Raw genomic sequence first — 16,668 nt, forward strand, 5'->3', positions numbered from 1 at the left:
TTGATAATTGATTCTTTTTTGCAGAGATATTGAATAATAGCTTCACACAATAAAGAAAGGAACTAGTGTTGAAATGTGTTCATCTATGTCCTAATATTGTAAGAGAGCTGCAAATGTCCTAATATTGCAAACATTGCTATTCTGAAGGACGGCCAACATGACTTTATCTCCTCCTCCATCCACTACATACGGTACCCCGATAACGGTAGAATGTCACCTCCTGATGGGCTGTGGCCACGGTCATGCCCGACAATAGGCCTGGCTATTTGCTGCAGTAACGAGAACTAGCCTGGATAGGTTGCCGCCGAGCCCGGCCTCTGCTCACCTCGTGCACTGGAGAGGAGGGAGTCAGGTCGAGGGCCGGTAAGCGGACCAGTGGCAGGTAGCAGTGCAGGGCCTCGATGGTGGACAGGGCCACTGGAGGCCCTGCAGAAGCAAACCACGGCTGTAACCCAACCGCAGGAGAGAGGAATGGGAGCGGGGGTGGAATGACCAAAATGGAGGCTGCATCGGCCTTTGTGGCCAGCTGGGGCTGTACAATGGCAGCAAAATGGCACCTCTTGCATATGGACTCAGTGGCTGTTCTGTGCATATTACTAACCAGGGCGATTGTGCTGATGTAAGGGGACAGTCCTGCTGACATGTATGCATTACACTGGAACTGGTACACGTGACAATAAAGAAAGCATTGAGTTTAATGCAGACCTTACCTTATCAGGGTCTATTAGTGGTACAGGAATGTTCCTTCCCACCACCACCACTACTATATGGCCACTTTTATCATATCCTGCAACAAACACACATCACTATATTAAATGGAGAGCAATCTACAAGGTGGTTACAGAAAAATATCCTACTTGAAGAACAAAACTTAAATATAGAACAATACTTCAAGAAATCAAACTTTAAACAGTAAAATGTGAAGAAATAGAAATTATTCTTTAATAAGTTTAGAAAACACTTTAATATCTTATGTGGAAAACCATTCCTCAAAGCATTCTAAATCTTGTAAATTAGCGTGTTCCACTTTATGAATTTGGATTATTTGCAATATATTTTCAACAATATTTGAAATGGGAAGCTCCATAAAATTTGACTGCTTATAATCAGTCATGGAGCTGTACAGCACGGAAACAGGCCCTTCGGCCCAACTGGTCCATGACCAAGTCCCATATGCCTATATTTGGCACATATTCCCCCAAATCCTTCAATATCCATCTGTCCAAATTAATAATAAATGTCATAATTATTTCCGCTTCTCTACGATACGAACGACCCTCTGAGTGAAAAAGGTGCCCACACGTCCCTCTTGAATCTCTCCTCTCCCACTTTAAGCTGATGTCCTCTTGTTTTTTAATTCTCTTTTCTGTGTTTCATTTTACACATGCCTCTCATGATCGTGCACACTTTAAAAAGGTCAGCCCTCAGCCTCCTATGCTCAAAAGAAAAACATCTTAGCCTATCCAACCTCTCCCCATAAGACACGCCTACAAATCCAGGTAACATTCTGGTAAATCTCTCCTGCACTGTTTCCAAATAAATCCTTGCCAAAAATACTCCCCATGGTAAATGGTAGGGAATTGAAGAATGAAGGTGAACAGAGGGATCTGGGAATAACTGTGCACAGTTCCCTGAAAGTGGAATCTCATGTAGTTAGGGTGGTAAAGAAAGCTTTTGGTGTGCTGGCCTTTATAAATCAGAGCATTGAGTATAGAAGTTGGGATGTAATGTTAAAATTGTACAATGCATAGGTGAGGCCAATTCTGGAGTATGGTGTACAATTTTGGTCGCCTAATTATAGGAAGGATGTCAACAAAATAGAGAGAGTACAGAGGAGATTTACTAGAATGTTGCCTAGGTTTCAGCAACTAAGTTACAGAGAAAGGTTGAACAAGTTAGGGCTTTATTCTTTGGAGCGCAGAAGGTTAAGGGGGGACTTGATAGAGGTCTTTAAAATGATGAGAGGGATAGACAGAGTTGACGTGGATAAGCTTTTCCCACTGAGAGCAGGGAAGATTCAAACAAGGGGACATGACTTGAGAATTAAGGGACAGAAGTTTAGGGGTAACATGAGGGGGAACTTCTTTACTCAGAGAGTGGTAGCTGTGTGGAATGAGCTTCCAGTGAAGGTGGTGGAGGCAGGTTCGTTTTTATCATTTAAAAATAAATTGGATGGTTATATGGACGGGAAAGGAATGGAGGGTTATGGTCTGAGCGCAGGTGTATGGGACTAGGGGAGAATACGTGTTCGGCACGGACTAGAAGGGTTGAGATGGCCTGTTTCCGTGCTGTAATTGTTATATGGTTATAAAAGGACGTACCTTTAGAAATAAGATGAGAAGGAATTTCGTTAGTCAGGCAGTGGTGACTCTGTGGAATTCATTGCCCGACAGCTGTGGAGGACGTCAATGGATATTTTTAAGGTAGAGATTGTGGATTAGTACGGATGTCAGGAGTTTTCCGGAGAAGGCAGGAGAATGGGGTTGAGAGGGAGGGATAGATCAGCTATATTTGAATGGCAAAATAGACTAGATGCGCCAAATGGTCTAATTCTGATCCTAGAACTTATGAACAATATCCCAAGCACAGATCCTGGCACATGAGAACCACTGATGATTTGTTGGAAGATATAATTTGAAAACATTATGGCTTTTACTTGCTTAAAGTCGTAAGTCAGTAACTCACCAGTCTGGTATAAAGCTTTCAATGAAGCGACATCAGAAAGATCAGCTGCTCTGGCTCTGTACAGCCAGCGGTTGTAGCTAGGAGACAACAAAGAATCATTGTGTGAAAAACATGTAACAAGGTAAATCAGTGCAAGACGTTAAGGTGGGGAATTGTGTCTTTGATTGCCAGTTCTAACTGCATGTTTAAACAACATGTACCAGTTTAGTTTCTGATCCAGCGAGGAAACAGGCCCTTCGGCCCAGCAAGTCCGCACCGACCAGCGATCCCTCCATACTAACACTATCCCACACAATCTAGAGACAATTTACAATTTTACCAGGCCAATTAACCTACGAACCTGTATGTCTTTGGAGTGTGGGAGGAAACCGAAGATCTCGGAGGAAACCCACGCAGGCCCCGGGGAGAACGTAAATCTCCGTACAGACATCAACTGTAGTCAGGATCAAACCCGGGTACCTGGTGCTGCAAGGCAGCAACTCTATTGCTGCGCCACCATGCCACCCATACTTATTGTACTCATCTCCATATATATAGCTTCTCTGAAGTTAGTGAAACAAAATGCATCAAAACAAATTGCCAGTTTTCTCTCATGCCATTAGAATTGATAATGAAAGACAATATATCCAGCATAATTAGGTCATTTTAGAGATGTATTAAATCATAAGGGGATTGATAGGGTGAATGAGCAAAATCGTTTTACTGATAGTAGGGAAATCCAAGATCCAGATTTAAGGTGAGAGGGGAAAGATTTCAGGTGCCTGAGGGGCAACGTTTTAATGCAGAAAGTGGTAGGTATATGGAACGACCTGCCAGAAGAGGTTGTCGTGGCAGATGTTATAACAGCATTTAAAAGATATTTGGACAGGTACATGGGGAATGGTTTAGGGGGACATGGAACAAATGTGGGCGAATGAGACTAACAGATGATCCACCTTGGTCGGCATGGGTAAAGGGCCTGTTTCTGTGCTGTGTGATTCAATGATATTGTAATGTGGATTTAGGAATTTCAGGTAGCTGCAGAATGCAGTATAAATTAAAGGTATCGAATATACATTAAGAATAAGTTTAATGACTCATTCATCAAAATAGCATCACAAAGACAAATATATTGTGGGAAACTAAACTGTTGACTTGGCTTAGGTTGGTTCAACCCTTCAATTGCCGTGATAACCTCTAAATCACAACAATAAGTTTGATTTTTCTCCATAACACAAAAGGTTCCAAACAGAGAATAAAACAGCAGCCGTAAGAAACACCAAAAGATAGCCCACATGTTTATTAAAGGACACACTAACGCTGGTTGCCAAAACGAGGATGTTTTCATATGCAGCATTATACATAGCACATTTTTAAGCACAGGGATCTGAATATAGTTGTTTTTTTAAGAATGGAAACAGGCCCTTCGGCCCACCAAATCCACGCCGACCACCGATTACCCATGCACACTCGTTCTCTGTACCCTACTTTCTCCTCCACTTCCTATACCATCGTTTCTCAACCGGGGTTCCCCAGATCACTAGGGTTCCGCGAAAGGTCGCTAGGAGTTCCGAGAAATAGTGATAAATAGGCTAATCATGTGCAAATGCATTTTTGAGTCATTTTGTGTTTAATTTCATATTCGTAATTTTATTATACACGTACGGCATATAAAGTCTTCAGCCTGTTATATCATTTTAAAGTATAATAATCATAGGGAATATATTTAGCGACATCTGTAAGGCGCCAGTGTGAAACAGCCTTTAGTGGTCAGTGGACGGGAGCTGTACATGAAGGATTTGTGTATCATCAAGTGACTCACTCGAGTACAGACACATGCACGGTCTCCATTAGTCCTGTCTGTGCTTCTTGCCGTGCAGGTACAGTCCCTCATTCACCCACGCTATTTAGTCACTTTTACCCATCATTTAGGGATGTTAAATTAATTTAAAAAATGTAAGTATGTTTATGTTCATTTTTGTTAGTTTATCAAAAGTTTATTGATATGTTTTTGTTAGTTTATGAAAAATGTGTGTGTTGTTTTCTCTCACTTTCTCTCTCTCTCCTCCAAGGTTAATTCTTCTGTTTGCCTTTATTTCAGTTTTTTTTTTGCATCGTCAATAAACGAGAAAAAAATGTTAGTTTTTGCTTAAACCAGTTATCAGAAAAATATATTATGTTTGCCTTATGAACTTTATGTTTATGAAAGAGAAAGAAAGAGATTAATAAAGATATATAATAATTTTTATGGAGGGGTTCCCTGAGACATGAAAATTATTTCAAGGGTTCAAGGGTTCAACAAGGTTGAGGAACACTGCCCTATACACTAGGGACAGTTTACAGAGGCCGATTAACCTACAGACCCGCACCTTTTTGGGATGCGGGAGGAAACTGGAGCAGCCGGAAGAAACCCACGTTGGTCACAGGGAGAACGTGCAAACTCCACACAGACTGCACTCTAGGTGTGAATCGAACCTGGGTCTCTGGTGCTATGAGGTGGCAGCTCTACCCGCTGCGCAACGTTGTAAAACAATGGAAACTTGTTTGATAATTACTTTTAATGGGGCGACTTAACCATGTAGGAGCATAGAATTACTCTGGCATCTCTTCATGAGTACAATGAATTGTGTGTAGGTACAAATAAAACACTGTGTATGTGTTTTTGTACACTGTTATATGTGTATATATAGTGTGGATATATTATATGGATATAACATGATATACACACATACATAATGTTATATATACACATACATACACACATATATATTGGATTGAATTAAAAGCCTGTGCAATAAATTGTATATGGACATAATCCATACTCACTTTCTTTGATGAGCTTTTTGAACAGCTGCTTCTGACATCTGCCCTTGGAGAATCTGCCGTCTCTGTTTATCTATATCTCCTTCCATCTTTGCAAATGCATGTGTCCCAATGTCTTCCAGCTCAAGATGCTCCTCATCAGATTCGGCGTCAGCTACATTGATAAATGAAGCAATATTCCCTCAGAGAAGAAGAGGCCACCAATACAGGCGGGTCTGCTAGAATGCAATAGTTCTGTCCCCAAGAAAATTATAGAAAATAGTGTTCGTAAAACAATTGTGACAAAAGGGAAAGGGGTCGAGGGCTAAAGGATTCAGTCTTGCATTAATGTTATTCCACTTTCTCATCCACTCCGTACACATATTGGGGCAATTCACAGAGGACAACTAAGATACAAAACCCGCACATCTTTGGGATGTGGGAGGAACCTGGAGAACATGCAAACTCCACACAGCCAGCACCCAAGGTCAGAATCGAATCTGGGTTTCTGGCGCTGTGAGCTGCAACATTGTACCAGCCCGTTAGTTTGATAAAACGCCAGGGGATACTTAACTATTTTAAATCCTCTCAATTCTACTATGGACGGCTTGAAGATAATCTTTAAATAGGACTTGCAAAGCTTTCAATATCCAACTAGATTTAAGGACCAGTTCCAGAGACATTTTTTTTTAAACAAACTGATTTTGGCAATCTGTTTTTATAACTTTAGAAATTGCTGGGTTAATTGCTCTTGAATTATTGACCTAGTCAAGCATGAAAACAAAACTAAAGCCAACAGACTACAACCATGCAACATGACTGAAGACACAACAAAACACTATGTTCCTTGGCAGGGCAACGGAAGAAAACAAAACAAGTAACTGCAGAGTAAAAGGGAATATAAAATGTCTGTACCAGGCATGGAAACAGGCCCTTCAGCCCATCAGGTCCATGCCGATCATCTATCACAAGTTCCATGTTATTCCACTTTCTCATCCACTCCCTACACACGAGGGGCATCTCACCTACAAACTCGCACATCTTTGGGATGTGGGAGGAAACCGGTGCACCCAGAGGAATCCCACATGGAAGACTAAGTGGAGACCAATAAACGTTTAGCCAGACTAGCATGAGGAAATTACATCTTAAAACCAGGGTTTGATAAATTGAGGTTTAGCTCATTATTGTCCCGTGTACCGGGGTACAGTGAAAAGTTTTGGTTGCATCCTAAGAAAAATACTATACATGATTACACTCAAGCCTTCCAGAGTGTGCAGATAAAGGCGACAACATTCAGTGCAAGATAAATGGTGCTGGTGAAATACAGATGTAAAAGAGTGGAGCAAATGTAAACATAGAAACATAAAATAGGTGCAGGAGTAGGCCATTCGGCCCTTCGAGCCTGCACCGCCATTCAATATGATCATGGCTGATCATCCAACTCGGTATCCTGTACCTGCCTTCTCTCCATGCCCCCTGATACCTTTAGCCACAAGGGCCACATCTATCTCCCTCTTAAATATAGCCAATGAACTGTCCTCAACTACCTTCTGCGGCAGAGAATTCCACAGATTCACCACTCTCTGTGTGAAAAATGTTTTTCTCATCTCGGTCCTAAAAGATTTCCCCCTTATCCTTAAACTGTGACCCCCATTCAGATAATAATGTAATGTAGAATGGTGTATCCTCTTCTGGGACCGGCATGTAAAGGGTTGCCTGGGTCTGACCCCATCTTGTACTCAGTACTCAATGCTAAAATACTGATTTTACTAGAAATACGCCTTTCCTAATCAAGATAAAATTTGCCATCTGCCGATACTCACAATGCTGTATCCCCGGCTTGTCCAATATCCGAATCTGCCGTTCGGCTATGACCGGCTCCCCCTCGGCATTCCCTACATCAGCAGGCAGAATCGGCAAACACCTCCTCTCCTCCTCCACTGACCGTGGAAAATAAAGAGGCATCAGTTTCAAATATGTTATCTGTGAGAAAAGATTGTACATGTTAGAGTCACAGAGCTGTACAGCGTGGAAACAGGCCCTGCGACCCATTTGTTGCAAGTTGGTACGCTGGGCTCACCGCATTTGCCTGCATAGGGCCCATGGCTCTCTAAAGCATTCCTATCCGTCCAAATGAAGACACAAAGTGCTGGAGTAACTCAGCGTGTCAGGCAGCATCTCTGGAGAACATGGATAGGTGACGTTTCAGATCATTCTGAAGAAGAGTCCCAACCTGAAACCGTTCTCAGTGATGCTGCCTGACCCTCTTATTTACTCCAGCACTTTCACTTTTTTTGCAAACCAGCGTCTGCAGTTCGTTGTTTCTCTAGCTGCCCAAATATATATTTTTAAAGTCATAATTGTATCCGCATTTACAGTTGTATCCGCATTTACAGATTTGATGCCTGATAGCTGTTGCCCTCTAATCCAGGCAGCATCCTGGTAAACCTCTTCTGCACCCTCTCCAAAGCCTCCACATTCTTCCTGTAATGGAGTGATCAGAATCGCACACAACACTGCAAATGCAGCCAAAGATTTCTAGAGCGATTCTACTGAATCATTTCCACGGTATAACCAAACTCACATCTTTGCTAAATGTAGGATCCTGCAATAGGCAGCCACATCACAAACAAAGACCCACTTCTGCCCTGATACCTATGGTCTCTTTCCCTCCATTAGGGTGAGTGGGCTGTCAGTTTTTACACTGTAGAGCTGTGCCCCTTTAAAGGTCCATTCTTTAGACTTTATAGATACAGCATGGAAACAGACCCTTCGGCCCACCGAGTCCATGCCAACCAGCGATGACCCAGTAAACTAGCACTATCCTACACACTGGGGATAAGTTACAATTTTACAGAAGCCAATTAACCTACAAACCTGTACATCTTTGGAGTGTGGGAGGAAACCGGAGCACCCTGAGAAAACCCACGTGGTCATATTAAGAATGAGCAGACATCGCACAGACAACACCCGAGGTCAGGATCGAACCTGTGTCTCTGGTGCGGTGAGGCAGCAGCACTACTGATGCACCCCTGTGCCGGTCTTAGCTCGGAATAATTCATACTAGGAATAATTCAAACAGGCCAGCTAAAATTAAACGACATGAATGGAGAGCGGGGGGCTGGAAGAAACCATGAATGACGACAAGACAAACCTGCCACAAACAGCACGAGGCACTGACCACCTTTACAGGCAATGCTGCTGCTTCTGCCAAAGCCAATTAGTCCTACACTTTGTTGCTTTGACAACAACAGCAGATGGCCATTAAAACTTTCTCTCTACAGATTAACACAAGTAAATAATCCGTTCCACTTAAAGTAAACAGTGTCTCATTGAGCAGCAGCAAAACGTGATGAGTCGTGATATTCAAACAATTGAAACTTCATGTTTGAAGGTTAAAAGCTCGGGCACAATAATGGATTACTTACCTCTTCTACATCTGTAACAGCAAATACAACTTTCTCAATGGTGTCTCCATGTTTCTCCAAAAATCTCCTGACTGTTCCTAAAAGTGGAAGACAAGAGAAAAACTAAACATTATAAATTATGTTTAGAAAGGAACTGCTGATGTTGCTTTACACCGAAGATGGACACAAAATGGTGGAGTAACTCAGCGGTTATGTTTTGGGTCGCAACCCCTTCTTCAGACTTCCTTCTCTCCAGAGATGCTGCCTGTCCTGCTGAGTGACTCCACCATTTTGTCTCTATCTTCCATTAAGTTATTAATGGACATCCCACTCCATCTTTTTCACACAGAGATCAAAGGTGTTCATTATGACTTGCTCTTTCATGCTCTCGATGGTCAATGAACTGAATGCAGGGAGATTGTGTTTATGCAGGCAATTATATAAACTATCTATCTCTATGGGAGGGCGAGAGAGAGAGAGAGCGTGAGTGAGTGAGTGAGTGAGTGTGTGTGAGTGTGTGTGTGTGAGTGAGTGAGTGAGTGTGTGATGTCACCCCCCCCCCCCCCCCCCACCTCTCCCTCCATCCCCCCCCCCCCCATTATTCAAAAGGCGCTCGGACATCGCTTTCTCTCTCGGGGGGTTCTCTCTCGGCTCCTCGGTCCCCCCCCCCCCCCCCCCCCCACGCTCTCTCCCCCCCCCCCGGCTCTATCTCCCCCCAGCCTCTCTTCTACCACCCCCCCGACCTCTCTTCAACCGCCCCTTTCCACCCCCCTCTCTCCCCCCTCTCTATTTCCCCCTCCTCTCTCTCTTCCTCCCTCGGCATCCCTCTTCCTCCCCCCCATCTTTCCCACCCTCTCTCCCCTCTCTCTCCACCCCCCTTTCTCAGTCTCTGCCCCCTCTCTCTCTATCCCCCCTACCTCTCCCTCTCTAAACGCGCCTGCGAGTTGGGAGCTATGCATGAGTGGATAGGGCGGGGGATGGGGCAAAAGGAGTGAATGAATAATATTAATATAGGGGGGGGGGGGGGCGTTAGTATGTGTGTGTAGGAGGTGGTTAGTGTGTGTGTGTGTGTGTGTGTGTGTGTGTGTGGGAGTTAGTATATATGTGTGTGTGTGTGTGTGTGTGTATCCACGTGTGTGTGTGTGTGTGTGTGGGGGGGGTTAGTATATGTGTGTGTGTGTGTGGGGGGGTTAGTATATGTGTGTGTGTGTGTGTGTGTGTGTGTGTGTGTGTGGGGGGGGGTTAGTAAGTGTGTGACGCTGCAGACCTCACAACGCGCGTTGAGGGGACGGGACCCAACAGGTACATATTAAAATGGTCAGTTGGATTTATAAACATATCTTTACCTATACATTATAATAGACTGAAACATTAAAGAGTCATACAGCACGGAAACAGGCCCTTCAGCCGAGCAAGATGCCCATTAGTCTCACCTACCCACGTTTGCCCTATATCCCTCCCAACCCTCCCAATCCATGTATCTGTCAAGGTTTCAAGGTCAGTTTATTGGCACATGTAGCCATAAGGTACAATAATATGCAAATTACCATATGGCCATACTAAAAAAAAGAAACAAGACACACAATTACATAAACATCCACCACAGTGGATTCCCCACATTCCTCACTGTGATGGAAGATAATAAAGTACAATCTTCTTCCTCTTTTATTTTCCCTCATCGGGGTGATGAAACCTCCCATGTCGGGGCGGCCGAAAGCTCCTGCGTTGGAGCCCCAAAGTCGTTCCCCGACTGGGATCGCAAGCTCCGTGATGGTAAGTCCCACAGACTCCTGCGTTGGAGCTCTCGAAGTCGGCCTCCAGCAAAGGCCGCCAACTCCTCCATATTAAACCGCTATGCGGACGGAGTGATACGGGAAACAAATCGCATCTCCGTCGAGGTAAGAGATTAGAAAAAGTTTCCCCCAACTCCCCCCCCACATAACACAAGATAAAAAACACTAGAAACACACATTTGCCACGTACAAACAAACAACAAAGAAGGAAGGGACAGACAGACTGTTGGCGAGGCAGCCATTGCTGGATCTTTCTAATTGCCTTTTAAACTTTTTTCTACACAGCTGTTATCAGGCAACTGAACTATCCTATCACTAACTAGAGATCACTCCTCACCTCCATCTACCTCATTGGAGACACGGACTATATTTAATTGGACTTATCTTGCATGAAATGTTATTTCCTTCAACCTGTATCTGTACACTGCGGATGGCTCGATTGGTATCATGTAGAGTCTTTCCACTGACTGTACAGCATGCCATAAAAAAGCTTTTCACTGTTCCCCAGTACATGTGACAATAAACTCAACTATGGTACCTGCCTCTGGCAGCTCATTCCATCTACCTCCCTGTTTGAAAAAGTTGGCCTCAGGTTCCTATTAAATCTTTCCTCCCCCCCTCACCTTAAACCTATGGTGTAGATTAATCCTTATTAATCCATGCCATTTATAATCTCCACTACACATATATGCATGCCACCCATTACATGGTATAACGGTACTACACTAACGACGACACCAGGCAGAAGGCAAGCTGAGCTTGGTGAGCACGGCTGTGAAGTTTAAATGTTCTGTACTTCTAAACCGAATAAAGACCTATGTGTCACCATGTATGTTGTAGTGGATCATTTACAAACATGGTGTCAGAAGTGGGATACAAACCCACGCCTGCAAGGGTTAATCTACATGTATCGTCTGGTTCTTGATCCTACTCAGGGTAAATGACTGTGGAATCACCTTGTCTCAGACCCTAATTGGATCGAAGTAGGGGGCGCTGCAGTGGCAGCAGCTCTGTCAGCAGCCCGTTAGTCTTTTCAATTTTTTAGTATGTTTTAAAGTTTGTTTTAATGTTCCTTTGTGTGTTTTGTGTGGGGGGTGGTGTGGGGGGGTAAGGGGGAAACCGCTTCGGTCGCCTCCTCCACGGAGAGGCGACTTTTTACAGGTCACCTCCCCCGTGGCCTAACAGCGAGGATCGGCGCAGCCTTTCCCGGAGATGCGCCCGGGGCTTCAGCGGCGGGCGCAGCGGGGACTCCCGGCGCGGAGCAGGCGAGCCCTCACTGAGGCTCGCCGGAAGGGAGCGCTCCGTTTCGCTGGCCCGCGGCAGCCGGCAGCCGCGGTCTGCAGAGTTTCAGCTGGCGCGGCATCTACAGCCCGGGATCCCTCGTGGGGGACCCGGGGGAAGAAGAAGCCATCACTGTCGGCCCGTGGCCAACTTCTACCGCGGGTCCGGCATGGACTTACCATCACCCCTGGAGGGGAGCTTCGACCATCGGCCCTGCGGTCTGCGGTGCTTCTGGCTGCGACGTCGCGGGAACCTTAAATCTTCGACCGCCGGCCTGCGGCCTACACCAACCTGAAGCCGCGGTCTCCGGTGGGGAAGAGCCGATCCTGGACTTACCCTGACTTTGACTTTGTCCCTTACCATCTGGACGCCCGCAGCAACGGCTGCGGAGGATGGAGGTCCCGACCACGAGGGGAAAATGGAGGAGGACTGGCCAAGTTCTGTGCCTTCCACCACAGTGATGAATGCTGTGGTGGATGTTTGTGTTATATTTTTTATTGTGGTTGTGTGTTCTTTATTATTGTACCACTGCTGACAACCCAAATACCACCGACCCTGGTTGCGTGGCAAATAAATTCTATCTATCTATCATGGTTTTATACACTTTGTTCATGTCTCTGTGTAAGTAGAGACAAATGTTGTTCGACCACTCCTCCATTTATGAGGACTGTTCTCAAGTCTGCGTTCTGCAATCTCTGTCAAAACCAATTGGGAATGGTGAACGGTGAATTGGGAGGCAGAGGGAGGAACTTTACAATGAATGGCCATGAAAAGTCATGCTAAGGCCAAACACTGAAGTTGATTAATTTGTAAGGATATCACAAATTAACTAAAATATGAAATTCGACTTGGGTTTGAAAGTGGTCCATAACATGACAGCAAAAACATGACAACACACCATGTTATGTTAACCGTTGACTCAGCACTTCAACTCCCCCTTCCATTCCCAATCTGACCTTTCTGTCCTGGGCTTCCTCCATTGTCAGAGTGAGGCCCAGAGCAAATTGGCGGAGCAGCACCTCATATTTCACTTGGGCATCTTACACCCCAGCGGTATGAACATTGACTTCTCTAAGTTCAAATAGCCCTTGCTTTCCCTCTCTCTCCATCCCATCCCTTTCCCAGTTCTCCCACTAGACTTACTGTCTCTGACTACATTCTATCTCTGTCCCGCCAACTCCCCTGACATCAGTCTGAAGAATGGTCTCGACCCGAAATGTCACCCATTCCTTCTCTCAGAGATGCTGCCTGTCCCGCTGAGTTACTCCAGCATTTTGTGTCTACCTGCGATTTAAACTAGCATCTGCAGTTCGTTCTCATACAACACAACCCCTGTGATCCAGAATACTGAGATCACACCAAGGGACCATAACACATACACAGATGGCACAATGAATATGTCAAAGAGATTTGCCAGTTCTGAGTAAAGCTCTCCTGCATTCAACTTCCTGTGTTCAACTTTAAATTGTGGTTAGAAGATCAAAAGTGATCAACAACTAGAGAGCAGTCCTGAGCTACTATCTATCTCATTGGAGACCCCCTGGGCTATCTTTGATTGGACTTTACTGGACTTTAACTTGCACCAAAAGTTATTTACATAATTTCCTTTATCATAGAAACATAGAAAATAGGTGCTGGAGGAGGCCATTCAGCCTTTGAGCCAGCACCGCCATTCAGTGTGATCATGGCTGATCGTCCCCTATCAATAACCCGTGCCTGCCTTCTCCCCATGTCCCTTGACTCCACTAGCATCTAGAGCTCTATCTAACTCTCTCTTAAATCCATCCAGTGACTTGGTCTCCACTGCCCTCTGTGGCAGGGAATTCCATAAATTCACAACTCTCTGGGTGAAAAAGTTTTTTCTCACCTCAGTCTTAAATAACCTCCCCTTTATTCAAAGACTGTGGCCCTGGTTCTGGACTCGCCCAACATTGGGAACATTTTTCCTGCATCTAGCTTGACCAGTCCTTTTATAATTTTATATGTTTCTATAAGATCCTCCCCTCATCCTTCTAAACTCCAGTGAATACAAGCCTAGTCTTTTTTAATCATTCCTCATATGACAGTCCCGCCATCCCAGGGATCAATCATGTATCTGTACACAGTGGATGGCTTGATTGTAATCATATATGGTCTTTCCGATGACTGGTCAGCACACAACAAAAGATTTTCACTGTACCTTGATACACGTGACAATAAACTAAACTCAATTACAACTAAACTAACCATTCCTAAACCAAAGGTAACCTCTCTCTATTCTCTGTGAAGTTAATTGGTTCAACACATACTCAGAGCAATGTTGGTAGCATCCTCCAAAGGGTAGCCCCTTTTTGGTGTATTGATGACGCACAGTCCCAGTGAAGACATTGAGTGCTCCCTGCAAGAAGGCAGAAGAAAGAGATCAGGATGGTGTAGCTCACAGAATGGGAAGAGTCAAACAAACTTATGGAGTGCACACTTGAACTACCTATGGACTACAACAGGCACTATATCAAATAAAATGGCCAACACAATTATAATGTTTATTTTTAAGATACAGCGTGGAAACAGGCCCTTCAGCCCACCGAGTCCACACCGACCAGCGATCACCCATTCACACCAGTTCTATGTTATCCCACTTTCTCATTCATTCCAGACAGAGGCCAATTTACCTACAAATGCACGCTAACATTCAAACATGTTCGAAACACTACACTTGGAAGAGATGAGACTCCTCCTAGCAGGCAAAGCAGATCACTTCCAAAAGACGTGGTCCGCATTTATGGAACTATTACAAGCATAAGGTGCAATAATAAGTTAAAACATAAAGGCTACCAGGATCTGGTAACAAGGGGTATAAAATAAATATTTAATAAAAACACGGTCGGTATATCCTTTTTTGCAGAGTTTTATGTTACAATAGAGCGATTGATTTTCCTTTCTTTCTTTTCTTTCTAGGGTCTTATTTCTTTTCTTTACTTCCTTCTCTAATTCCTTCCCTAAGGGGTTCTCTTCTCCCAACACTTTCCTGCACCTTCACGATTCTTGCTTACTTTCTTTACTTCTTTTATTTCTATCTTTTTTAAAGCTCAAAAAATGAAGTGGTACAACATAATGTAATAAGATATATGCGATGTATTAATGTAATTTACTGTACTGCTAATAAAAATAAAATTAAAAATTAAAACATTTAAAAAATGCACGCTATTGGGATGTGGGAGGGAACCGGAGCACCTGGAGGAAACCCACGCGATCACAGGCTGGCTCGAAGGGCCGAATCGCCTACTCCTGCACCTATTGTCTATTGTCAAACTGCACACACAGCCAGCACCCGAGGTCAGGAAGGAACCGGGGTCTCTAGGCAGTAACACTGTACTGCCCTTTCATGTCTCGAGGGAGCACCATGCCAATGTCTTAGAGTTTAAGGGAAAATAACGCTGTTATTAGACTCTGTACAAACCTGCATTAAAACCCAGTCTGAATCTTGAGATAACAAACCGCTAGAGCACAAGCAAATGGAAGGAGAAAGAGGTGAGGGGGGGGATATAGCCTAAACCTGGGGGAATTCAATCTTCATACCGTTGTCTTGACCTAATTTGGCAGGTTAAAGCAATTATTTTGTTTAATAGTCAAACTCTGCACTTGCTAAATCATGATTCCACTCATCCGAACAAATCAAAATGCTGTGCTTAGGAAGGAACCTGCAGATGCCGGCTTACACCGGAGAGAGACACAAAAAGCTGGAGTAACAGCTGGTCAGACAGAATCTCTGGAGAAAAGGAATAGGTGACGTTTCGGGTCGAGACCCTTCTTCAGGCTGAGAGTCAGGGGGAGACGGAAACGAGCGATATAGATGGTGATATCGAGAGATATAGAACAAATTTATGAAAGATATCCAAAAAAAGTACCGATGGTAAAGGAAACAGGCCGTTATTAGCTATAGGCGAGGTGAAATGACATTGTAACTCATTTTCACCCACCCACAGCTAACAATGGCTTGTTTCCAACAGATCTCCTCCTCAGTTGAAAGGACACATGGGCACAGCCAGTACTTTTGGACTTTTACTTTTAGAGACAGTGTGGAAAGAGGCCCTTCAGCCCACAACAACCAGTGATCATCGTGTACACCAGCATTATCCGACACACAATTTACTATTTTACAATTTAAGACAAAAATGTTTCCTGTAAAAGGGAAAGGTTGGGGAAAGTTTCTAAAATAGAAAGTATCATTCAACCCATGCGCATGTGTTGTCCATTAACATAGGGAATGGAAAACAAAGTTACACACGAGAATCCAATCTGTACGAGAGTTTGTACATTCTCCCTGTGACCGCGTGGGTTTTCTCCAGGTGCTCGGGTTTCCTCCCACGACGTACAGGTTTGTAGGTTAGTTGCCTTTGGGGAAAAAGGTAAATTATCCCAAGATAGTACTAATGCACGGGGTGATTGCTGGGCTTGCATGGGCTCGATGGGCCACAGGGCCTGTTTCTGCGCTGTATCAGTAGAGTACAGTTTAACGAGACTCAAATCACATCTTCTCTGTCTAAAGTAAAGCATGATTACAAAGGGCTTACCTGGCTAATAGAAGCGCACTTCTGTAGCAACTGTACAAGGAACTCTCAGCAGCTGTCCTGTACTTGGCATTGTATCGTGGCCCGACAGTATGGATAATAAACCTTGCAGCCAAGTTAAACCCTTTGGTCATCTTCGCCTCTCCTGTGCGGCAACCTTGAAAACAAATC

At 44.3% G+C, this 16,668-nt stretch overlaps 1 protein-coding gene across 2 annotated transcripts in view; it reads right to left on the reverse strand.

Annotated features, from left to right (window-relative positions):
* The window catches only part of gdap2 (ganglioside induced differentiation associated protein 2), a 55,546-nt gene that overhangs the window by 20,611 nt on the left and 18,267 nt on the right, over nt 1-16,668 (reverse strand). For both annotated transcript variants that reach the window (XR_008724394.1, XM_055644240.1), the window contains exons 4-10: nt 16,501-16,654; nt 14,236-14,324; nt 8,895-8,971; nt 7,290-7,449; nt 5,491-5,641; nt 2,686-2,762; nt 711-787 (exon numbers count right to left, since the gene is read on the reverse strand). Coding sequence is in view for 1 of the 2 variants with exons in the window: in XM_055644240.1 (XP_055500215.1) it covers nt 711-787; nt 2,686-2,762; nt 5,491-5,641; nt 7,290-7,449; nt 8,895-8,971; nt 14,236-14,324; nt 16,501-16,654 (785 nt within the window). In the remaining variant the exon portion in view is untranslated. The remainder of the gene's footprint in view (nt 1-710; nt 788-2,685; nt 2,763-5,490; nt 5,642-7,289; nt 7,450-8,894; nt 8,972-14,235; nt 14,325-16,500; nt 16,655-16,668) is intronic.

This window comes from Leucoraja erinacea, chromosome 13, assembly GCF_028641065.1.
Source record: "Leucoraja erinacea ecotype New England chromosome 13, Leri_hhj_1, whole genome shotgun sequence".
Lineage (NCBI taxonomy): Eukaryota > Metazoa > Chordata > Chondrichthyes > Rajiformes > Rajidae > Leucoraja > Leucoraja erinaceus.